General features: G+C 42.0%; 1 protein-coding gene across 1 annotated transcript in view; it reads left to right on the forward strand.

Moving 5' to 3' along the window:
* The window catches only part of LOC139279613 (mucin-2-like), a 442,102-nt gene that overhangs the window by 366,681 nt on the left and 48,887 nt on the right, over positions 1 to 26,534 (forward strand). The window contains exons 63-73 of the mRNA XM_070898728.1: positions 1,215 to 1,433; positions 2,682 to 2,900; positions 4,141 to 4,359; positions 5,610 to 5,828; positions 7,082 to 7,300; positions 9,680 to 9,898; positions 13,735 to 13,953; positions 16,622 to 16,840; positions 18,155 to 18,373; positions 25,493 to 25,711; positions 26,343 to 26,530. Of these exons, the coding sequence (XP_070754829.1) occupies positions 1,215 to 1,433; positions 2,682 to 2,900; positions 4,141 to 4,359; positions 5,610 to 5,828; positions 7,082 to 7,300; positions 9,680 to 9,898; positions 13,735 to 13,953; positions 16,622 to 16,840; positions 18,155 to 18,373; positions 25,493 to 25,711; positions 26,343 to 26,530 (2,378 nt within the window). The remainder of the gene's footprint in view (positions 1 to 1,214; positions 1,434 to 2,681; positions 2,901 to 4,140; positions 4,360 to 5,609; positions 5,829 to 7,081; positions 7,301 to 9,679; positions 9,899 to 13,734; positions 13,954 to 16,621; positions 16,841 to 18,154; positions 18,374 to 25,492; positions 25,712 to 26,342; positions 26,531 to 26,534) is intronic.

Consider the following 26,534-nt stretch of genomic DNA (forward strand, 5'->3'; position numbering starts at 1 on the left):
GGATTGAGAACTGGTTGGCAGACAGGAAGCAAAGAGTAGGAGTAAATGGGTACTTTTCAGAATGGCAGGCAGTGACTAGTGGGGTACCGCAAGGTTCTGGGCTGGGGCCCCAGCTGTTTACATTGTAAATTAATGATTTAGACGAGGGGATTAAATGTAGTATCTCCAAATTTGCGGATGACACTAAGTTGGGTGGCAGTGTGAGCTGCGAGGAGGATGCTATGAGGCTGCAGAATGACTTGGATAGGTTAGGTGAGTGGGCAAATGCATGGCAGATGAAGTATAATGTGGATAAATGTGAGGTTATCCACTTTGGTTGTAAAAACAGAGAGACAGATTATTATCTGAATGGTGACAGATTAGGAAAAGGGGAGGTGCAACGAGACCTGGGTGTCATGGTATATCAGTCATTGAAGGTTGGCATGCAGGTACAGCAGGCGGTTAAGAAAGCAAATGGCAAACATGCCTTCATAGCGAGGGGATTTGAGTACAGGGGCAGGGAGGTGTTACTACAGTTGTACAGTGTCTTGGTGAGGCCACACCTGGAGTACTGTGTTCAGTTTTGGTCTCCTAACTTGAGGAAGGACATTCTTGCTATTGAGGGAGTGCAGCGAAGGTTCACCAGACTGATTCCCGGGATGGCGGGACTGACATATCAAGAAAGACTGGATCAACTGGGCTTGTATTCACTGGAGTTCAGAAGAATGAGAGGGAATCTCATAGAAACGTTTAAAATTCTGACGGGTTTAGACAGGTTAGATGCAGGAACAATGTTCCCAATGTTGGGGAAGTCCAGAACCAGGGGTCACAGTCTAAGGATCAGGGGTAAACCATTTAGGACCGAGATGAGGAGAAACTTCTTCACCCAGAGAGTGGTGAACCTGTGGAATTCTCTACCACAGAAAGTTGTTGAGGCCAATTCACTAAATATATTCAAAAAGGAGTTAGATGTAGTCCTTACTACTGGGGGGTCAAGGGGTATGGCGAGAAAGCAGGAATGGGGTACTGAAGTTGCATGTTCAGCCATGAACTCATTGAATGGCGGTGCAGGCTCGAAGGTCTGAATGGCCTACTCCTGCACCTATTTTCTATGTTTCTATGTTCTTATTGCCTATATCTCAAGATGTGAGTGACAGTTGTCTACATTTATAAATTCTGAATGAAGGCTTGCTATGAGCTGTCTGAATCATAATTTCCATTACTTTTGCTTCCAGGGCAGGCTATTGTGACTTCTGCAGGGAAATCAGGGTTCTGTAATTTCACTCTATGTACTCAGAGTTGTGATATTTTGAAGTATACGGGAAGATGTGAAACCACCACAGCACCCACCACGACACCCAGCACACCCGAATCTACAACAGTAACAATAACTCCCACCTCCACGGGAACAACAAGCTGCTCCTGCAATGTCAATGGACGAATAATGTCACCTGGTAACTGTATCTGTTGTTAACAATCTGATGCAATCAAAGTCACACATGAAACTTGGGAGCAATGTCTAATATGGATCACGATTGACGACAATAATTGAATCAGATCATTGAAGTGAAGCTCCAGTCCCTTCATTGTTTACATTTAGTGGATGGTTTTGTAAAACATTAAATGTAATTTCACAGAATGATTTGTATTGAGACTAATTTCCCAAAGAGTGCCATCTTCTTTCTGTTTGGGAGCAGCGAAAGCCAGGCTGCTTTAATTGGCCCTGTTCCTGCTCTTCCCACCTGTGAAGAAATCCTCTGGCTTTTGCTTTCACGTGCCAATAGCGCAAAATACTAAAGGGTTCACCCAATTTGCTGACATCTGCTTTGAGCCCGATGTCCCATTGAACTTCAGGAAGATAGCCTGGTGTTAATGGAGAGTCATCATGCAAATACCAATTTACAATGTATGTAAACATTCCAACCGCTGAGCATTTTCAGCCCTTTCCTGTGCTTCATTCTCTCACACAAATATCTGTAGTTTGTTGCAACATCCAACATCTCCACGTGTTCCTCTGGGCAGAGAAAATTTATTGGCTGCAGAATGGTGACACCAGTTCCAGTCACCTCCTGATCTCCTCTGTTTTACCCTTTTATAAGTTTTGTTTTTATGGTCCCTCCGTACCTCACCCATTTTGCCAGTCCGTCAGTCAGTATCTGTGTTGTCTGGCATCTAACCTTTTCAAGCCGTGCCTTGAGATGTATACAAGTGTTCTGGTTTTTTTAATGGAAATCTACAGTATTGTGGTTAATTTGAAGAGGGCCTCTTATCATCACAGGTGGGTTTATAAACTTGCTTGGTGAGGATGTCTGATGGCATACAACTCAAAAGGAACACTGCATTATCTCATATTGTTGGTGGCAATACAAACAGGCGAATACTTTTTTACCTTTTCGGACATTGTTCAGGCTGCATTTCTAAAAAAAGCACAAACCCAATCAAAACAATTAACAGCAGCATTAAATAGCAGATTTAAGAATGTGATATGGGCTGATGAAACGTGAAACTGATAATATCGTCTGCAACAAATTACATGCCCAATCCCATTTCCTTCAGGTGTAACAGTCTTAAATTTTAAACCTAAAGCCTTGTTCTTATTGCCTGTATCTCAATATGAGTGACAGTTGTCTACATTTATAAATTCTGAATGAAGACTTGCTATTAGCTGTCTCAGTCATAATTTCCATTGCTTTTGCTTCCAGGGCAGGCTATTGTGACTTCTGCAGGGAAATCAGGGTTCTGTCATTTCACTCTATGTACTAAGAGTTGTGATATTTTGAAGTATACGGGAAGATGTGAAACAACCACAGCACCCACCACTACAGCCAGCACACCCGAATCTACAACAGTAACAATAACTCCCACCTCCACGGGAACAACAAGCTGCTCCTGCAATGTCAATGGTCGAATAATGTCACCTGGTAAGTGTATCTGTTGTATCTGTTGTGTATCTTTGGTCACACAAGAAACTTGGGAGCGATGTCTAATATGGATCACAATTGACAACAATAATTGAATCAGATCATTGAAGTGAAGCTCCAGTCCCTTCATTGTTTACATTTAGTGGATGGTTTTGTGAAACATTAAATGTAATTTCACAGAATGATTTGTATTGAAACTAATTTCCAAAAGAGTGCCATCTTCTATATGTTTGGGAGCAGTGAAAGCCAGCCTGCTTTAATTGGCCCTCTTCCTGCTCTTCCCACCTGTGAAGAAATCCGCTGGCTTTTGTTTTCACGTGACAATAGCTCAAAGTACTAAAGGGTTCACCCAAGTTGCTGACATCTGCTTTTAGCCCAATGTCCCATTGAACTTCAGGAAGATAGCCTGGTGTTAATGGAGATTCATCATGCAATTACCAATTTACAATGTATGTAAACATTCCAACCGCTGAGCATTTTCAGCCCTTTCCTGTGCTTCATTCTACTCACACAAATATCTGTAGTTTGTTGCAACATCCAACATCTCCACGTGTTCCTCTGGGCAGAGAAAATTTATTGGCTGCAGAATGGTGACACCAGTTCCAGTCTCCTCCTGATCTCCTCTGTTTTACCCTTTTCTATGTTTTGTTTTTATGGTCCCTCCGTCCCTCACCCAGTTTGCCAGTCCGTCAGTCAGTGTCTGTGTTGCCCTGACATCTAACCTTTTCAAGCCATGTCTTGAGATGTATTCCAATGTTATTCTGGGGATTTTCATGGAAATCTACAGTATTGTGGCTGAATGTGAAGTGAGCCTCTTATCATCACAGGTGGGTTTAGAAACTTGTCTGGTGAAGACGTCTGATGGCACACAACTCAAAAGTAACACTGCATTATCTCATGTCATTGGTGGCAATACAATCAGGCGAATACTTTTTGACCTTTTCGGACATTGTTCAGGCTGCATTTCTAAAGCAAACACAAATCCTTTCAAAGGAATGAACAGCAGCGTTAAATAGCAGATTTAAGAATGTGATATGAGCTGATGAAATGTGCAGCTGTAGCAAATTCCATGCCGAACGCCATTTCCTTGAGTTGTAACAGTCTTAAAATTTAAACCGAAAGCCTTGTTCTTATTGCCTATATCTCAATATTTGAGTCACAGTTGGCTACATTGATAAATTCTGAATGAAGACTTGCTATTAGCTGTCGAAATCATAATTTCCATTGCTTTTGCTTCCAGGGCAGGCTATTGTGACTTCTGCAGGGAAATCAGGGTTCTGTAATTTCACTCTATGTACTCAGAGTTGTGATATTTTGAAGTATACGGGAAGATGTGAAACCACCACAGCACCCACCACGACACCCAGCACACCCGAATCTACAACAGTAACAATAACTCCCACCTCCACGGGAACAACAAGCTGCTCCTGCAATGTCAATGGACGAATAATGTCACCTGGTAAGTGTATCTGTTGTTAACAATCTGATGCAATCAAAGTCACACATGAAACTTGGGAGCAATGTCTAATATGGATCACGATTGACGACAATAATTGAATCAGATCATTGAAGTGATGCTCCAGTCCCTTCATTGTTTACATTTAGTGGATGGTTTTGTAAAACATTAAATGTAATTTCACAGAATGATTTGTATTGAGACTAATTTCCCAAAGAGTGCCATCGTCTATATGTTTGGGAGCAGCGAAAGCCAGGCTGCTTTAATTGGCCCTGTTCCTGCTCTTCCCACCTGTGAAGAAATCCTCTGGCTTTTGCTTTCACGTGCCAATAGCGCAAAATACTAAAGGGTTCACCCAATTTGCTGACATCTGCTTTGAGCCCGATGTCCCATTGAACTTCAGGAAGATAGCCTGGTGTTAATGGAGAGTCAGCATGCAAATAGCAATTTACAATGTATGTAAACATTCCAACCGCTGAGCATTTTTAGCCCTTTCCTGTGTTTCATTCTCTCACACAAATATCTGTAGTTTGTTGCAACATCCAACATCTCCACGTGTTCCTCTGGGCAGAGAAAATTTATTGGCTGCAGAATGGTGACACCAGTTCCAGTCACCTCCTGATCTCCTCTGTTTTACCCTTTTATAAGTTTTGTTTTTATGGTCCCTCCGTACCTCACCCATTTTGCCAGTCCGTCAGTCAGTATCTGTGTTGTCTGGCATCTAACCTTTTCAAGCCGTGCCTTGAGATGTATACAAGTGTTCTGGTTTTTTTAATGGAAATCTACAGTACTGTGGTTAATTTGAAGAGGGCCTCTTATCATCACAGGTGGGTTTATAAACTTGCTTGGTGAGGATGTCTGATGGCATACAACTCAAAAGGAACACTGCATTATCTCATATTGTTGGTGGCAATACAAACAGGCGAATACTTTTTGACCTTTTCGGACATTGTTCAGGCTGCATTTCTAAAAAAAGCACAAACCCAATCAAAACAATTAACAGCAGCATTAAATAGCAGATTTAAGAATGTGATATGGGCTGATGAAACGTGAAACTGATAATATCGTCTATAATAAATTACATGCCCAATCCCATTTCCTTCAGGTGTAACAGTCTTAAATTTTAAACATAGAGCCTTGTTCCTATTGCCTATATCTCAATATGTGAGTGACAGTTGTCTACATTTATAAATTCTGAATGAAGACTTGCTATTAGCTGTCTCAGTCATAATTTCCATTACTTTTGCTTCCAGGGCAGGCTATTGTGACTTCTGCAGGGAAATCAGGGTTCTGTAATTTCACTCTATGTACTAAGAGTTGTGATATTTTGAAGTATACGGGAAAATGTGAAACCACCACAGCACCCACCACGACACCCAGCACACCCGAATCTACAACAGTAACAATAACGCCCACCTCCACGGGAACAACAAGCTGCTCCTGCAATGTCAATGGTCGAATAATGTCACCTGGTAAGTGTATCTGTTGTTAACAATCTGATGCAATCAAAGTCACACAAGAAACTTGGGAGCGATGTCTAATATTGATCACAATTGACAACAATAATTGAATCAGATCATTGAAGTGAAGCTCCAGTCCCTTCATTGTTTACATTTAGTGGATGGTTTTGTGAAACATTAAATGTAATTTCACAGAATGATTTGTATTGAGACTAATTTCCCAAAGAGTGCCATCTTCTTTCTGTTTGGGAGCAGCGAAAGCCAGGCTGCTTTAATTGGCCCTGTTCCTGCTCTTCCCACCTGTGAAGAAATCCTCTGGCTTTTGCTTTCACGTGCCAATAGCGCAAAATACTAAAGGGTTCACCCAAGTTGCTGACATCCGCTTTGAGCCCGATGTCCCATTGAACTTCAGGAAGATAGCCTGGTGTTAATGGAGAGTCATCATGCAAATACCAATTTACAATGTATGTAAACATTCCAAACGCTGAGCATTTTCAACCCTTTCCTGTGCTTCATTCTCTCACACAAATATCTGTAGTTTGTTGCAACATCCAACATCTCCACGTGTTCCTCTGGGCAGAGAAAATTTATTGGCTGCAGAATGGTGACACCAGTTCCAGTCTCCTCCTGATCTCCTCTGTTTTACCCTTTTATAAGTTTTGTTTTTATGGTCTCTCCGTACCTCACCCGTTTTGCCCGTCTGTCAGTCAGTATCTGTGTTGCTCTGGCATCTAACCTTTTCAAGCCATGCCTTGAGATGTATACAAGTGTTCTGTTTTGTTTTAATGGAAATCGACAGTTGTGTAGCTTAATTTGAAGAGGGCCTCTTATCATCACAGGTGGGTTCAGAAACTTGCTTGGTGAGGACGTCTGATGGCACACAACTCAACAGGAATACTGCATTATCTCATGTCATTGGTGGCAATACAATCAGGCGAATACTTTTTGACCTTTTCGGACATTGTTCAGGATGCATTTCTAAAGCAAACACAAACCCAATCAAAGGAATGAACAGCAGCGTTAAATAGCAGATTTAAGAATGTGATATGAGCTGATGAAATGTGCAGCTGCCAGTATCGTCTGTAGCAAATTCCATGCCGAACGTCATTTCCTTGAGTTGTAACAGTCTTAAAATTTAAACCGAAAGCCTTGTTCTTATTGCCTATATCTCAATATGTGAGTCACAGTTGTCTACATTTATAAATTCTGAATGAAGACTTGCTATTAGCTGTCGAAATCATAATTTCCATTGCTTTTGCTTCCAGGGCAGGCTATTGTGACTTCTGCAGGGAAATCAGGGTTCTGTAATTTCACTCTATGTACTCAGAGTTGTGATATTTTGAAGTATACGGGAAGATGTGAAACCACCACAGCACCCACCACAACAGCCAGCCCACCCGAATCTACAACAGTAACAATAACTCCCACCTCCACGGGAACAACAAGCTGCTCCTGCAATGTCAATGGACGAATAATGTCACCTGGTAAGTGTATCTGTTGTTCACAATCTGATGCAATCAAAGTCACACATGAACCTTGGGAGCAATGTCTAATATGGATCACGATTGACGACAATAATTGAATCAGATCATTGAAGTGAAGCTCCAGTCCCTTCATTGTTTACATTTAGTGGATGGTTTTGTAAAACATTAAATGTAATTTCACAGAATGATTTGTATTGAGACTAATTTCCCAAAGAGTGCCATCTTCTTTCTGTTTGGGAGCAGCGAAAGCCAGCCTGCTTTAATTGGCCCTGTTCCTGCTCTTCCCACCTGTGAAGAAATCCTCTGGCTTTTGCTTTCACGTGTCAATAGCGCAAAATACTAAAGGGTTCACCCAAGTTGCTGACATCCGCTTTGAGCCCGATGTCCCATTGAACTTCAGGAAGATAGCCTGGTGTTAATGGAGAGTCATCATGCAAATACCAATTTACAATGTATGTAAACATTCCAACCGCTGAGCATTTTCAACCCTTTCCTGTGCTTCATTCTCTCACACAAATATCTGTAGTTTGTTGCAACATCCAACATCTCCACGTGTTCCTCTGGGCAGAGAAAATTTATTGGCTGCAGAATGGTGACACCAGTTCCAGTCTCCTCCTGATCTCTGTTTTACCCTTTTATAAGTTTTGTTTTTATGGTCTCTCCGTACCTCACCCATTTTGCCAGTCTGTCAGTCAGTATCTGTGTTGCTCTGGCATCTAAACTTTTCAAGCCATGTCTTGAGATGTATACAAGTGTTCTGTTTTTTTTAATGGAAATCTACAGTTTTGTGGTTAATTTGAAGAGGGCCTCTTATCACATGGGATTGGGGGTAGTGTGCTGACATGGATTGAGAACTGGTTGTCAGACAGGAAGCAAAGGGTAGGAGTAAATGGGGACTTTTCAGAATGGCAGGCACTGATTAGTGGGGTACCGCAAGGTTCTGTGCTGGGGCCCCAGCTGTTTACACTGTACATTAATGATTTAGACGAGGGGATTAAATGTAGTATCTCCAAATTTGCGGATGACACTAAGTTGGGTGGCAGTGTGAGCTGCAAGGAGGATTCTATGAGGCTGCAGAGCGACTTGGATAGGTTAGGTGAGTGGGCAAATGCATGGCAGATGAAGTATAATGTGGATAAATGTGAGGTTATCCACTTTGGTGGTAAAAACAGAGAGACAGACTATTATCTGAATGGTGACAGATTAGGAAAAGGGGAGGTGCAAAGAGACCTGGGTGTCATGGTACATCAGTCATTGAAGGTTGGCATGCAGGTACAGCAGGCGGTTAAGAAAGCAAATGGCATGTTGGCCTTCATAGCGAGGGGATTTGAGTACAAGGGCAGGGAGGTGTTGCTACAATTGTACAGGGCCTTGGTGAGGCCACACCTGGAGTATTGTGTACAGTTTTGGTCTCCTAACCTGAGGAAGGACATTCTTGCTATTGAGGGAGTGCAGCGAAGGTTCACCAGACTGATTCCCGGGATGGCAGGACTGACCTATCAAGAAAGACTGGATCAACTGGGCTTGTATTCACTGGAGTTCAGAAGAATGAGAGGGGACCTCATAGAAACGTTTAAAATTCTGACGGGGTTAGACAGGTTAGATGCAGGAAGAATGTTCCCAATGTTGGGGAAGTCCAGAAGCAGGGGACACAGTCTAAGGATAAGGGGGAAGCCATTTAGGACCGAGATGAGGAGGAATTTCTTCACCCAGAGAGTGGTGAACCTGTGGAATTCTCTACCACAGAAAGTTGTTGAGGCCAATTCACTAAATATATTCAAAAAGGAGTTAGATGAAGTCCTTACTACTGGGGGAATCAAGGGGTATGGTGAGAAAGCAGGAATGGGGTACTGAAGTTGCATGTTCAGCCATGAACTCATTGAATGGCGGTGCAGGCTAGAAAGGCCGAATGGCCGACTTCTGCACCTATTTTCTATGTTTCTATCATCACAGGTGGCTTTAGAAACTTGCTTGGTGAGGACGTCTGATGGCACACAACTCAAAAGGAACACTGCATTATCTCATATTGTTGGTGGCAATACATTCAGGCGAATACTTATTGACCTTTTCGGACATTGTTCAGGCTGCATTTCTAAAGCAAGCACAAACCCAATCAAAAGAATTAACAGCAGCATTAAATAGCAGATTTAAGAATGTGATATGGGCTGATGAAACGTGAAACTGATAATATCGTCTGTAACAAATTACATGCCCAATCCCATTTCCTTCAGGTGTAACAGTCTTAAATTTTAAACATAGAGCCTTGTTCTTATTGCCTATATCTCAATATGTGAGTGACAGTTGTCTACATTTTTAAATTCTGAATGAAGACTTGCTATTAGCTGTCTAAATCATAATTTCCATTGCTTTTGCTTCCAGGGCAGGCTATTGTCACTTCTGCAGGGAAATCAGGGTTCTGTAATTTCACTCTATGTACTAAGAGTTGTGATATTTTGAAGTATACGGGAAGATGTGAAACCACCACAGCACCCACCACTACAGCCAGCACACCCGAATCGACAACAGTAACAATAACACCCACCTCTACGGGAACAACGAGCTGCTCCTGCAATGTCAATGGACGAATAATGTCACCTGGTAAGTGTATCTGTTATTAACAATCTGATGCAATTAAAGTCACACAAGAAACTTGGGAGCGATGTCTAATATGGATCACAATTGACTACAATAATTGAATCAGATCATTGAAGTGAAGCTCCAGTCCCTTCATTGTTTACATTTAGTGGATGGTTTTGTGAAACATTAAATGTAATTTCACAGAATGATTTGTCTTGAGACCAATTTCCCAAAGAGTGCCATCTTCTATATGTTTGGGAGCAGCGAAAGCCAGCCTGCTTTGATTGGCCCTCTTCCTGCTCTTCCCACCTGTGAAGAAATCCTCTGGCTTTTACTTTCACGTGCCAACAGCACAAAGTACTAAAGGGTTCACCCAAGTTGCTGACATCTGCTTTTAGCCCGATGTCCCTTTGAATTTCAGGAAGATAGCCTGCTGTTAATGGAGAGTCATCATGCAAATACCAATTTACAATGTATGTAAACATTCCAACCGCTGAGCATTTTCAGCCCTTTCCTGTGCTTCATTCTACTCACACAAATATCTGGAGTTTGTTGCAACATCCAACATCTCCACGTGTTCCTCTGGACAGAGAAAATGTATTGCCTGCTGAATGGTGACACCAGTTCCAGTCTCCTCCTGATCTCTTCTGTTTTACCCTTTTCTAAGTTTTGTTTTTATGCTCCCTCCGTACCTCACCCATTTTGTCAGTCGGTATCTGTGTTGCCCTGGCATCCAACCTTTTCAAGCCATATCTTGAGATGTGTACAAGTGTTCTGGTGATTTTAATGGAAATCTCCAGTATTGTGGCTTAATTTGAAGAGGGCCTCTTATCATTACAGGTGGGTTTAGAAATTTGCTTGGTGAGTATGTCTGATGATACACAACTCAAAAGGAACACTGCATTATTTCATATGGTTGGTGACAATACAATCAGGCGAATACTTTTTGACCTTTTCGGACATTGTTCAGGCTGCATTTCTAAAACAAGCACAAACCCAATCAAAAGAATTAACAGCAGCATGAAATAGCAGATTTAAGAATATGATATGGGCTGATGAAACGTGTAACTCATAATATGGTCTGCAACAAATTACATGCCTAACGCCATTTCCTTCAAGTGTAACAGTCTTAAATTTTAAACATAGAGCCTTGTTAGTGGGAGTTGTGTACAGACCTCCAAACAGTAGTAGTGATGTTGGGAAGGGCATCAAACAGGAAATTACGGGTGCAATCAAGGTGCAGCAGTTATCATGGGTGACTTTAATATGCATGCAGATTGGGCGAACCAAACTGTAAGCAATACGGTGGAGGAGGATTTCCTGGAGTGCATAAGGGATGGTTTTCTCGACCAATATGTCAAGGAACCAACTGGGGGGGAGGCCGTCTTAGACTGGGTGTTGTGTAATGAGAGAGGATTAATTAGCAATCTCGTTGTGCAAGGCCCCTTGTGGAAGAGTGACCATAATATGGTGGAATTCTACATTAGGATAGAGAATGAAACAGTTAATTCAGAGACCATGGTCCAGAACTTAAAGAAGGGTAACTTTGAAGGTATGAGGCGTGAATTGGCTAGGATAGATTGGCGAATGATACTTAAGGGGTTGACAGTGGATGGGCAATGGCAGACATTTAGAGACCGCATGGATGAACTACAACAATTGTACATCCCTGTCTGGCGTAAAAATAAAAAAAGGGAAGGTGGCTCAATGTGGCTATCAAGGGAAATCAGGGATAGTATTAAAGCCAGGGAAGTGGCATACAAATTAGCCAGAAATAGCAGCGAACCCGGAGACTGGGAGAAATTTAGAACTCAGCAGAAGAGGACAAAGGATTTGATTAGGGCAGGGAAAATAGAGTACGAGAGGAAGATTGCAGGGAACATTAAGACGGACTGCAAAAGCTTCTATAGAGATGAAAAGAGAAAAAGGTTAGTAAAGACAAACGTAGGTCCCCAGCAGTCAGAATCAGGGGAAGTCATAACGGGGAACAAAGAAATGGCAGACCAATTGAACAAGTACTTTGGTTCGGTATTCACTAAGGAGGACACAAACAACCTTCCGGATATAAAAGGGGTCAGAGGGTCTCGTAAGAAGGAGAAACTGAGAGAAATCCTTATTAGTCGGGAAATTGTGTTGGGGAAATTGATGGGATTGAAGGCCGATAAATCCCCAGGAACTGATGGACTGCATCCCAGAGTACTTAAGGAGGTGACCTTGGAAATAGCGGATGCATTGACAGTCATTTTCCAACATTCCATTGACTCTGGATCAATTCCTATGGAGTGGAGGGTAGCCAATGTAACCCCACTTTTTAAAAAAGGAGGGAGAGAGAAAACAGGGAATTATAGACCGGTCTGCCTGACATCGGTAGTGGGTAAAATGATGGAATCAATTATTAAGGATGTCATAGCAGTGCATTTGGAAAGAGGTGACATGATCGGTCCAAGTCAGCATGGATTTGTGAAAGGGAAATCATGCTTGACAAATCTTCTGGAATTTTTTGAGGATGTTTCCAGTAGAGTGGACAAGGGAGAACCAGTTGATGTGGTGTATTTGGACTTTCAGAAGGCTTTCGACAAGGTCCCACACAAGAGATTAGTGTGCAAAGTTAAAGCACATGGGATTGGGTGTAGTGTGCTGACGTGAATTGAGAACTGGTTGGCAGACAGGAAGCAAAGAGTAGGAGTAAATGGGTACTTTTCAGAATGGCAGGCAGTGACTAGTGGGGTACCGCAAGGTTCTGTGCTGGGGCCCCAGCTGTTTGCATTGCAGATTAATGATTTAGACGAGGGGATTAAATGTAGTATCTCCAAATTTGCGGATGACACTATGTTGGGTGGCAGTGTGAGCTGCGAGGAGGTTGCTATGAGGCTGTAGAGTGACTTGGATAGGTTAGGTGAGTGGGCAAATGCATGGCAGATGAAGTATAATGTGGATAAATGTGAGGTTATCCACTTTGGTTGTAAAAACAGAGAGACAGATTATTATCTGAATGGTAACAGATTAGGAAAAGTGGAGGTGCAACGAGACCTGGGTGTCATGGTACATCAGTCATTGAAGGTTGGCATGCAGGTACAGCAGGCGGTTAAGAAAGCAAATGGCATGTTGGCCTTCATAGCGAGGGGATTTGAGTACAGGGGCAGGGAGGTGTTACTACAGTGTACAGGGCCTTTGTGAGGCCACACCTGGAGTATTGTGTACAGTTTTGGTCTCCTAACTTGAGGAAGGACATTCTTGCTATTGAGGGAGTGCAGCGAAGGTTCACCAGACTGATTCCTGGGATGGCGGGACTGACATATCAAGAAAGACTGGATCAACTAGGCTTGTCTTCACTGGACTTCAGAAGAATGAGAGGGGGTCTCATAGAAACGTTTAAAATTCTGACGGGTTTAGACAGGTTAGATGCAGGAAGAATGTTCCCAATGTTGGGGAAGTCCAGAACCAGGGGTCACAGTCTAAGGATAAGGGGTAAGCCATTTAGGACCGAGATGAGGAGAAACTTCTTCACCCAGAGAGTGGTGAACCTGTGGAATTCTCTACCACAGAAAGTTGTTGAGGCCAATTCACTAAATATGTTCAAACAGGAGTTCGATGTAGTCCTTACTACTGGGGGGTCAAGGGGTATGGCGAGAAAGCAGGAATGGGGTACTGAAGTTGCATGTTCAGCCATGAACTCATTGAAAGGCGGTGCAGGCTCGAAGGTCTGAATGGCCTACTCCTGCACCTATTTTCTATGTTTCTATGTTCTTATTGCCTATATCACAAGATCTGAGTGACAGTTGTCGACATTTATAAATTCTGAATGAAGACTTGCTATTAGCTGTCTCAATCATAATTTCCATTGCTTTTGCTTCCAGGGCAGGCTATTGTGACTTCTGCAGGGAAATCAGGGTTCTGTCATTTCACTCTATGTACTCAGAGTTGTGATATTTTGAAGTATACGGGAAAATGTGAAACCACCACAGCACCCACCACGACAGCCAGCACACCCGAATCTACAACAGTAACAATAACTCCCACCTCCACGGGAACAACAAGCTGCTCCTGCAATGTCAATGGACGAATAATGTCACCTGGTAAGTGTATCTGTTGTGAACAATCTGATGCAATCAAAGTCACACAAGAAACTTGGGAGCGATGTCTAATATGGATCACAATTGATGACAATAATTGAATCAGATCATTGAAGTGAAGCTCCTGTCCCTTCATTGTTTACATTTAGTGGATGGTTTTGTGAAACATTAAATGTAATTTCACAGAATGATTTGCATTGAAACTAATGATTCCTGCATTTCCCAAAGAGTGCCATCTTCTATATGTTTGGGAGCAGCAAATGCCAGCCTGCTTTAATTGGCCCTCTTCCTGCTCTTCCCACCTGTGAAGAAATCCTCTGGCTTTTGTTTTCACGTGCCAATAGCTCAAAGAACTAAAGGGTTCACCCAAGTGCTGACATCTGCTTTTAGCCCAATGTCCCATTGAACTTCAGGAAGATAGCCTGCTGTTAATGGAGACTCATCATGCAAGTACCAATTTACAATGTATGTAAACATTCCAACCGCTGAGCATTTTCAGCCCTTTCCTGTGCTTCATTCTCTCAGGCCAATATCTGTAGTTTGTTGCAATATCCAACATCTCCACGAGTTCCTCTGGGCAGAGAAGATTTATTGGCTGCAGAATGGTGACACCTGTTCCAATCTCCTCCTAATCTCCTCTGTTTTACCCTTTTCTATGTTTTGTTTTTATGGTCCCTCCGTCCCTCACCCATTTTGCCAGTCTGTCAGTCAGTGTCTGTGTTGCCCTGACATCTAACCTTTTCAAGCCATGTCTTGAGATGTATTCCAATGTTGTTCTGTAGATTTTCATGGAAATCTACAGTGTTGTGGCTTTATTTGAAGTGAGCCTTTTATCATCACAGGTGGGTTTAGAAACTTGCTTGGTGAGGACGTCTGATGGCACACAACTCAAAAGGAACACTGCATTATCTCATATCGTTGGTGACAATACAATCAGGCGAATACTTTTTGACCTTTTCGGACGTTGTTCAGGCTGCATTTCTAAAACAAGCACAAACCCAATCAAAAGAATTAACAGCAGCATTAAATAGCAGATTTAAGAATGTGATATGGGCTGATGAAACATGTAACTCATAATATCATCTGCAACAAATTACATGCCCAGTGCCATTTTCTTGAGGTGCAACAGTCTTAAATTTTAAACATAGAGCCTTGTTGGTGGAAGTTGTGTACAGACCTCCAAACAGTAGTAGTGATGTTGTGAAGGGCATCAAACAGGAAATTAGGGGTGCAATAAAGGTGCAGCAGTTATCATGGGTGACTTTAATATGCATATAGATTGGGCTAACCAAACTGGAAGCAATACGATGGAGGAGGAATTTCCTGGAGTGCATAAGGGATGGTTTTCCAGACCAATATTTCGAGGTAGCAACTGGGGGGGAGGCCATCTTAGACTGGGTATTGTGTAATGAGAGAGGATTAATTCGCAATCTCGTTGTGCGAGGCTCCTTGGGGGAGAGTGACCATAATATGGTGGAATTCTACATTAGGATGGAGAATGAAACAGTTAATTCAGAGACCATGGTCCAGAACTTAAAGAAGGGTAACTTTGAAGGTATGAGGCGTGAATTGGCTAGGATAGATTGGCGAATGATACTTAAGGGGTTGACAGAGGATGGGCAATGGCAGACATTTTGAGACCGCATGGATGAACTACAACAATTGTACATCCCTGTCTGGCGTAAAAATAAAAAAGGGAAGGTGGCTCAACCGTGGCTATCAAGGGAAATCAGGGATAGTATTAAAGCCAGGGAAGTGGCATACAAATTGGCCAGAAATAGCAGCGAACCCGGCGACTGGGAGAAATTTAGAACTTAGCAGAGGAGCACAAAGCGTTTGATTAGGGCAGGGAAAATAGTGTACAAGAGCAAGATTGCAGGGAACATTAAGACAGACTGCAAAAGCTTCTATCGATATGTAAAGAGAAAAAGATTAGTAAAGGCAAACGTAGGTCCCCTGCAGTCAGAATCAGGGGAAGTCATAACGGGGAACAAAGAAATGGCAGACCAATTGAACAAGTGCTTTGGTTCGGTATTCACTAAGGAGGACACAAACAACCTTCCGGATATAAAAGGGGTCAGAGGGTCTCGTAAGAAGGAGGAACTGAGAGAAATCCTTATTAGTCGGGAAATTGTGTTGGGGAAATTGATGGGATTGAAGGCCGATAATCCCCAGGGCCTGATGGTCTGCATCCCAGAGTACTTAAAGAGGTGGACTTGGAAATAGCGGATGCATTGACAGTCATTTTCCAACATTCCATAGACTCTTGATCGGTTCCTATCGAGTGGAGGGTAGCCAATGTAACCCCACTTTGTAAAAAAGGAGTGAGAGAGAAAACAGGGAATTATAGACCGGTCAGCCTGACATCGGTAGTGGGTAAAATGATGGAATCAATTATTAAGGATGTCATAGCAGCAAATTTGGAAAGAGGTGACATGATAGGTCCAAGTCAACATGGATTTGTGAAAGGGAAATCATGCTTGACAAATGGCAGTGTAGGCTCGAAGGTCTGAATGGCCTACTCCTGCACCTATTTTCTATGCTTCTCTGTTTCTATGTTCTTATTGCCTATATCTCAAGATGTGAGTGATAGTTGTCTACTTTTATAAATTCTGAATGAAGGCTTGCTATTAGCTGTCTAAATCATAATTTCCATTGCTTTTGCTTCCAGGGCAGGCTATTGTGACTTCTGCAGAGAAATCAAGATTGTGTAATTTCACTCTATGTACTCAGAGTTGTGATATTTTGAAGTATACGGGAAAATGTGAAACCACTACAGCACCCACCACTACAGCCAGCACACCCGAATCTACAACAGTAACAATAACTCCCACCTCCACGGGAACAACAAGCTGCTCCTGCAATGACAATGGACGAATAATGTCACCTGGTAAGTGTATCTGTTATTAACAATCTGATGCAATCAAAGTCACACAAGAAACTTGGGAGCAATGTCTAATATGCATCACAATTGACTACAATAATTGAATCAGATCATTGAAGTGAATCTCCAGTCTCTTCATTGTTTACATTTAGTGGATGGTTTTGTAAGACATTAAATGTAATTTTAGAGAATGATTTGTATTGAAACTAATGATTCCTGCTTTTCCCAAAGATTGCCATCTTCTATATGTTTGGGAGCAGCAAAAGCCAGCCTGCTTTAATTTGCCCTCTTTCTGCTCTTCCCACCTGTGAAGAAATCCTCTGGCATTTACCTTCACGTGCCAATAGCACAAAATGTTAAAGGTTTATACCCAAGTTGCTGACATCTGCTTTCAGCCCTGTGTCCTATTGAACTTCAGGAAGATAATCTGGTGTTAATCGAGTGACATCAAGCAGACTCTAATCTATAATGTATGTGCGTAAATTTGGCATTTCCAGTAAAAGTCTATGTTCTGGTCCAAATAGATTTGATGAATTAGGCAACTTTGCAACCATTGAGTACTTTCAGCCATTCCTGTGCTTCATTCTCTCAAACAAATATCTGTAGTTTGTTGCAACATGCAACATCTCCACGTGTTCCTTTGCGCAGAGAAATTTTATTGCTGTCGAATGATGGCATCAGTTGCAGTCTCCCCCTGATCTCCTCTGTTTTGCTCTATTCTATGTTTTGTTTTTATTGTCCCACCGTACTTTACCCATTTACCCTGTCTGTCAATATCTGTGTTGCCTTAACATCTTAAATTTTCAAGCAGTATCTTGAGATGCATACAAGTGCTGCATGTAATATAAATCTACAGTATTGTGGCTTAATTTGAAGAGGACCTCTTATCATCACAGGTGAGTTTAGGAACTTGCCTGGTGAGGACGTCTGAGGGCCCAGTACTTAAAAGGAACGCTGCATGGTCTCATATCTGTGGTGACAATACAAGTGGGCAAATACTTATTGATCCCTTCAGACATTGTTCTGTCTGCATTTCTAAAGCAAGCACTCACCCAATCAACAGAATTCAAAGCAGTTTTAAATTGCAGATTGAGGAATTTTATATGGAGCTGATGAAACGTTTATCTGCTAATATTGTCTGCAGTCATTTCCAAGCCAATGGCATTGCCTTGAGGTGTAATAGTCTTAAATTCAACCATAGAGCCTTGTTCCTATTGCTTAAATCTCTATATATGATATGAGTTATCTTCATATGTAAATTCTGAATGAAGACTTGCTATTAGAAGTCTAAATCATAATTTCCATTGTTTTTGCTTCCAGGGCAGGCTATTGTGACTTCTGCAGGGAAATCAGGGTTCTGTCATTTCACTCTATGTACTCAGAGTTGTGATATTTTGAAGTATACGGGAAAATGTGAAACCACCACAGCACCCACCACTACAGCCAGCACACCCGAATCTACAACAGGAATAACAACTTCCAGCGCAACAAGAAGACCTTGGAGCTGCTGTGAATTTAATGGACAAATACTGTCACCTGGTAAGTGTATCACTTATTAACAATCTGATGCAAATACAAGTTGACCAGAAACTTGGTAGGATTGTCTTATATGAAACACTATTGAATACAATAATTGAATCAGATCATTGAACTGAAGCCAAAGTCATTTCCATAACATTCTTTTATATTAAATGGATGTTTTTGTAAAACATCAGAGATGGATTTGTATTGAAATTGATGAACCATGCATTTCTCAAGAAAGACTGTCCTACATATGTTTGGGTGCAGCACATGCTGGCCTGTTCTCATTTTTTTTAATATTCATTCACGGATGTAGGCGTCACTGACAAGGCCAGCATTTATTGCCCATCCCTAATTGCCCTTGAGAATGAGGTGGTGAGCCGCCTTCTTGTACTGTTGCTGTTCATGTGGTGATGATATTCCCACCGTGCTGTTAGGGCGGGAGTTCCAGGATTTTGATCCAGCGGCCATGGAGGAACAGCGATATATTTCCAAGTCAGGATGGTGTGTGACTTGGCGGGGAACTTGTAGGTGATGGTGTTCTCATGCGCCTGTTGCCCTTGTCCTTACAGAAGTTGGTTGAGGTCGTGGGTTTGGGAAGTGCTGTTGATGGAGTCTTGGCGAGTTGCTGCAGTGCATAACTATATATAATCATGGAATAACTATAAATAATAATTGAATAAAAACTTTAGCTAATTAAATAAATATAATAAGACTAGACTAAGATATAGCAGCGAAGGTTGTGTGTCTGGACTGCAGTATGTGGGAGTTTGTGGACAGTGATACTGTCCCAAGCAAGCACATCCGCAGAAGCTGTCTCCATTTCGAATCTCTCCGGCTCAGAGTGAGCGAGACTGCGAGTTCGAAACACTCCGACACATAGGAAGGGGCAGGAATTTTTTGACAGTTTTATCTAGAATACAATCCAGAGGAAATCACAGGTTCAGGAAAGAGAGGGTGTGACTGTTAGGGAGCCGGGTAGCGGGGATTTAGGAGAGGTTGAGAAGGAAGTTCCGCAAAAGGTACAATGTGCTTGCTATCTGTGAGACCAAGGAGAAATACTGCAGAGAGGACAGACACAATGCAGACCAAGGCACCGTGGTTCAGAAGCTGTCCAAGGTGGGGGAAGAGCATAATAGAAATGTAGTAGTGATAGGGGACTCTATAATTAGCGGGATAGATAGCATCCTCTGCAGTCAAGAACAAAAATCTTGAAGGGTGTAGTGCCAGGGTAAGGTATATCTCACGGCAGCTGGAGACGAACTTGAAAAGGGAGGAAGTAAATCCAATTGTCATGGTCCTTGTTGGAACTTAAGTAGAAACATGGAAGAGGTCCTGCTGAAAGACTATCAGGAGTTAGGCTATAAATTAAAAAGCAGGACTATTGCCCGAGCCTTGTGCAAATTGGCATAGAAGCAGACAGATCAGGACTGGCTAAAGGGCTGGTGTGGGAAAGAGGGGTTCCTTTTCATGGGACACTGGTATCAGTTCTGGAACAGGAAGGAGCTGTACTAATGGGACGGGCTTCATCTGAACCAGGATGGGACTCACGTCCTAGCGGAAAGAGTAAGTAGGGAGGTGGCAAAGGCTTTAAATTAGTAAAATGGGGGGTGGGGGGGGGGGAAGGATCTACAAGTAATGTAACCAGTCTAAATATAAACAAAACAGGAAAGAATAAAGTAAGGCACGACATTGATGGCAAGGGGATAAATACAGTTTTCGAACTGTAGTCTAAAAAGATGGTTAAATATAAAGTGCAAGTAAATCCATTAAAAATGAGTTAAGCTGTGTGTAGAGGAATGCACACAGTGTCCGTAATAAAACAGGGGAGCTGGAGGCAATTATGCATAGCAGGGAACCAGACATAGTAGGGATTACTGAGACATGGCTACAGAAAAATCAGGACTGCAAATTGAACATTGCAGGGTATAATATATTTAGAAAAGATAGAGAGAGGAAAAGGCGAGGTGGAGTAGCTGTACTTATTAGAGATAACATAACAGCAGTAGAAAAAGACAAAAATAGAATCCATATGGATAGAGATAAAAGATAATAAAGGATCAATCACACTGATAGGTGTAGTCTACAGACTACCTAATAGTGGAAGGGAGGTGGAGGAAGAAATATGCAGACAAATTAGGGAAATGAGTAAAAAACATAGAATAATAATCATGGGGGATTTCAACTACTCCGATATTAATTGGACAGAAGAGGTAGGTAAAGGGGATAAGGTAATGGAGTTTCTACAACGTGCATAGAACTCATTTCTAACCCAATATGTAAAAAGCCCAACAAGGAAGGATTTGCTATTGGATCTAGTAATGGGGAATGAACCGGAGCAGATAAGAGAAGTAAAATTTAGGGGACCATTTAGGCAATAGTGACCATAATATAATACGCTTTAAAATGGTAATTGAGAAGGACAGAAGTATGACAAAAACCAGGGTACCAGATTGGAAAAAAGCTGATTTTGAGGGGCTGAGAATAAAACTTGGGGAAATAAAATGGGCAACAATATTGGCAAAAAACTATGTAGAACAGCAATTGGAAACACTTAAAATGGTGTTAGAGTGCAGGAACAATATATTCTGCTAAAAGGAAAGAATAAACTAAACACTAATGAGACTCCATAGAGGAATAAAACCATTAAGGGAACAATTGAGGCTGAGGAAAGAGGCAGTACATTAAGTACTTAGACAGCAGGGGAATGCATGATAAGGGACAATATGAAATGATTATGAGAAGTCAAAAAAACAATTAGGAAGGCAAAGAGGAACTATTAAGGAACATAAAACAAAATAGTAAAATATTTTACAGGCACATCAATAAAAATGGAAGTTTGGGATAGGAATAGGGCCATTAAGGGATAGAGAGGATAATACCAGAGGTTTCTATGTTCTTATGTAGCGATAGAGAGATGGCAGAAATATTAAATAATTATTTTGCTTCAGTATTTACCAGGGAGATAGAACAGGTGGTCATGACATTGGATGATGAGATTAGTAATGTGATATGAGCATTTAAAATAAAAAGAGGGGCTGTATTAAATAAGCTAATCAAACTCAAAGAGGATAAAACCCCTGGTCCAGATGGATTGCATCCATGCATTTTAAAGGAATTTATGGAAAAGATAGCAGAGGCATTACTGCACATATTTAATAATTCGTTAGAAAAAGGTGTAGTGCCAGAAGACTGTAATACCCATATTTAAGAAAGGGGATAGAATATATCCAGGGAGGTATAGACCAGTCAGCTTAACATCAGTGGTAGGAAAAATAATGGAATCCCTACTAAAGGAGAAAATAGAAGAACATCTAGAAACCAAAAATATAATAATGAATAGTCAGCATGGATTTCAAAAGGCAAAGTGTTGCTTGACCAACCTCATTGAATTCTTTGAAGAGGTAACAGAGAAAGTAGACGATGGTAATGCAGTAGTTGTAATTTATTTGGATTTTCAAAAGGCCTTCGATAAGGTACCCCATAATAGACTGATAAATAAGGTCAGAGAATGCGGAGTCAGGGGACAAGTAGCAGAATGGATCGCTAGCTGGCTTCAAGACAGAAAGCAGAGAGTAGGGATAAAAGGGAAGCTATTCACAGTGATAGAAGGTGGGTAGTGGTGTTCCACAAGGACCACTGCTGTTGACAATCTATATTCACGATTTAGGCTTTGAAATCAAAAACACAATTTCTAAATTTGCGGATGACACCAAATTGGGGGGGGATAGTCAATAATGAGGATACTGCAACAAATTACAGGAGGATATTAATAAACTTGCAGAATGGGCATATAATTGGCAAATGAAGTTCAACACAGATAAATGTGAGGTATTACATTTTGGTTGGAAGAATAGGGAGGTCACGTATTACTGGGAGTGTGCGAGTCTAGGTGGGGTAGAGGAACAAAGGGATCTCGGAGTACAAATACACAAATCACTAAACGTTGTGACACAGGTTAGCAAGGACATAAAACAAGCAAACCAAACACTAGGGTTTATTTCTAGAGGTGTAGAATTGAAAAGTAGGGAAGTTATGCTAAACCTGTATCAAACCTTGGTTAGACCACACTTCGAGTATTGCATACAATTCTGGTCCCCATATTATAAAAAGGATATAGAGTCACTGGAGTGGGTGCAGGGAAGATTTACAAGAATGATACCAGACATGCAAGGGTATATATATTAGGAAAGGATGAACAGGCTGGGTCTCTTTTCTCTTGAAAAAAGGCTGAGGGGTAACCTAATTAATGTCTTCAAAATTATGAAAGGTTTTGATAGCATGTATAAAGAGAGAATGTTTTCACTTGTGAGGAAGAGCATAACTAGAGGCCATCAATATAAGATAGTCACCAAGAAATCCAATTAGGAATTCAGCAGCTATTTCTTTACCCAAAGAATTGTAAGAATGTAGAACTCGCTACCACAGGGGGCGGTTGAAGCAAACAGTATAGATGCATTTAAGGGGACGCTAGACAAGCATATCATCATCATAGGCAGTCCCTCGGAATAGAAGACTTGCTTCCATTCTTAACATGAGTTCTTAGGTGGCTGTGCAGTCCAATACGAGAACCACATTCTCTGTCACAGGTGGGACAGATAGTTGTTGAGGGAAGGGGTGGGTGAGATTGGTTTGCCGCACGTTCTTTCCGCTGCCTGCGCTCGATTTCTGCGTGCTCTCAGTGATGAGACTCGAGGTGCTCAGCGCCCTCCCGGCTGCACTTCCTACACTTAGGGCGGTCTTTGGCCAGGGACTCCCAAGTGTCAGTGGAGATGTTGCATTTATCAGGGAGGCTTTCAGGGTGTCCTTGTAACGTTTCCTCTGCCCACCTTTGGCTTGTTTACCGTGAAGGAGTTCCGAGTAGAGCGCTTGCTTTGGGAATCTCGTGTCTGGCATGCAAACTATGTGGCCTGCCCAACGGAGTTGATCAAGTGTGGTCAGTGCTTCAATGCTGGGAATGTTGGCCTGGTCGAGGACACTAGCGTTGGTGCGACTGTCCTCCCAGGGTATTTGTAGGATCTTGCGGAGACATCATTGGTGGTATTTCTCCAGTGACTTGAGGTGTCTACTGTATATGGTCCATGTTTCTGAGCCATACAGGAAGGAGGGTATTACTACAGCCCTGTAGACCATGAGCTTGGTGGCAGTTTTGAAGGCCAGGTCTTCAAACACTCTTTTCCTCAGGTGGCCGAAAGCTGCACTGGCGCTCTGGAGTCGGTGTTGGATCTCGTCGTCAATGCCTACACTTGTTGATAGGAGGCTCCCAAGATATGGAAAGTGGTCCACGTTGACCAGCGCCGCGCCGTGGATCTTGAAGACTGGGGGGCAGTGTTGTGCGGTGAGGACAGGCTGGTGGAGGGCCTTTGTCTTACTGATGTTTAGCATAAGGCCCATGCTTTCGTACGCCTCAGTAAATACATCGACTATGTCCTGGAGTTCAGCCTCTATATGTGCGCAGACGCAGGCATCGTCCGCGTACTGTAGCTCGACGACAGAGGTTGGGGTGGTCTTGGACCTGGCCTGGAGACGGCGAAGTTGAACAGGTTCCCACTAGTTCTGTAGTTTAGTTCCACTTCAGCGGGGAGCTTGTCGACTGTGAGGTGGAGCATGGCAGCAAGGAAGATTGATATGAACGAGAAGGGAATAGAGAGTTATGCTGATAAATTTAGATGAGGAAAGACAGGAGGAAGCTTGAGTGGAAAGTATTCCATCAAACTGCTGACTTGATCTATGTAGATGGTGGAAAGGCTTTGGAGAGTCAGGAGGTGAGACACTCACTGCAGAATACCCAGCCTCTAACCTGCTCTTGTAGCCTCAGTATTTATGTGGCTGGTCCAGTTAAGTTTCAGGTCAATGGTGACCCCCAGGATGTTGATGGTGGGGGATTCGGCGATGGTAATGCTGTTGAATGTCATCTTGTTGTCGAATTGTCCTCTTCCTGCACTTTACGTTTGTGAAGAAATTACTTTCACATGCCAATAGCACAAAATCCTAAAGGTTTCCACCCAAGTTGCACACCTCATCAGTTTGCCCTGTGTCCCAATGAACTACAGGAAGACAACCTGGTGATAATGAAGAGATGTCAAGCCGACTCCAGTATATAATGTATGTGCCTAAATTTGGCATTTCCAGCAAAATCTATCAGCTGTTCAAAGTAGATTCTATAAATTAGGCAACTTTGTAACCACTGAGCATTTTCAGCCCTTCCCACTGCTTTATTCACTCACACTGTGGATTTATGTGACATTCAAAATCTTCATTGTAATGTCTGTGAGCTTGTAATGCTTGTAGCTCCACACTGTGGATGTGGACGTATAGTGTACTGCAACTACAGAGTTAATCATTAAACAGAAGCAGCAGGTTCCGGTGGCTTCCGAGAGAGCTGCCTGCCATGTTAGAAAGCTGTGTGTGCTTGTGCGCTGTGAATATAATCACATCGATGTATTGCTTTGGGCAGAGAAATTATATTAGTACAGATAGTACAATGATGACAGCAGTTTCAGTCGCCCCCTGAATTTTTCTGTCTTCTAATTTTTGTGCTTTGTTTTCATGGTCCTTTTGTACCATGCACTTTTACCCAGTTTGTCTGTCACCTGCTACATTGTCTTGACACCTCTAATTATCAAGCCATGTTTTGAGATGCATACAAGTGTTGGACTGGTGATTTTAGAAAAATCCGCAGTACTGTGGTGCAATTTGAAGAGGGTCTCTTATCATCAAAGGTGTGATTAGAAACATGCTTGGTGAGGACATCTGAGTGTACACAACTCAAAAGGAACACAGGATGGTGCAGAAATGATTGCTGCCAATATAAGTGGGCGAATGCTTTTTGATCTCTCAGACTCTATTCTATCTGCATTTCTAAAGTAAGCCCAATCAAAAGGATTAAAGTGGTAGATTTCAGAATGTTACATGAATTAATGAAATATTTAGCTGCTAATATCAAGAGTAGGAATTTCCACGCATGACCCATATTCCTTGAGGTGTAACATTCTTAAATTGTAAGCATACAGCCTTGTTCTTAGTGCTTCAATCTCAAGATATGAGAAACAATCATCTATATATATAAATATAATATTCAAATTTAGAATTGTTCATAGATGACTACATCATAATGTTTGTTGCTTTTGCTTGCAGGGCAGATTATAGTGAGTTCTTCAGGGAAATCAGGGTTCTGTAATTACACTCTATGTAATATGAATTGTAAAATTTTTACGTATACGAGAAAATGTGAAACTACCACAGCACCCACCACTACACCCAGCACATCCGAATCTACAACAGTAACAATGACTCCCACCTCGACTGCAACAACCAGCTGCTTCTGCAAAGTCAATGGACAAATATTGTCACCTGGTAAGTGTATCAGATATTGAAAGTCTCCAATTATGTTCTTACCAATTTGGGTTAAGGATAAGCAGGGTTGTTAATGTGGAAATAATAAATAGGAGAGACAGCTTTATAGTGCCTTCGCTCGTTTTACACCTATTGATATCTGCCTATTTTGAACATTTAACTTTTCAAGCCAACTCTGGTGTATCAATGAATGATTTTGTAATTACTATGGATCTGACTTCTGTTCATGGTTTTTTTATTGTTGTGGTTTTTATTTTTATCTCTTCTTTACATTCCACAACCCACCATCCACACTTTCACACCCAGGAAGGCAGTCTGTTTAGCTCTGCCCAATCCTATGTGCTTATTTTCTCACACGCCGACATCTAGAGTAGGTCCAAGAGTGGCCCCAATAACTGAACTGCCAATCTTATCTCTGTTCTCACAGTGGAAAGAGAAGCACTTCACAGACAGCACAGGTGAGATTTGCAATTTGCTGTGTGTGAAATTCTTGGCACAAAGCTGCAACCTCAAATCCCATGGTGCAACAAGTGTAATGCAATAAGTGACAATGTACCTTTTAACTGAATAGTGAATTAATGTAACCATTCAAAACTTAAAACTTAGCATTTCTATTTCCATTTCTTTCCAGGGGACGTAGTATACAATTCCACAGACAAAGCAGGCTGGTGTTTCTATGCATTATGTTCTAAGAACTGTGTAATTGTGAAGCACATGGAACCATGTGAAAGCACTACATTATCTCTACCAACTACACAGACATCCACACCAACAACAGCACCACCGGAAGGTTGCTCAGCCCTGAACCCTCCAAGAGCCGTGA

Source organism: Pristiophorus japonicus, chromosome 14 (assembly GCF_044704955.1).
Source record: "Pristiophorus japonicus isolate sPriJap1 chromosome 14, sPriJap1.hap1, whole genome shotgun sequence".
Classification (NCBI taxonomy): Eukaryota; Metazoa; Chordata; class Chondrichthyes; family Pristiophoridae; genus Pristiophorus; species Pristiophorus japonicus.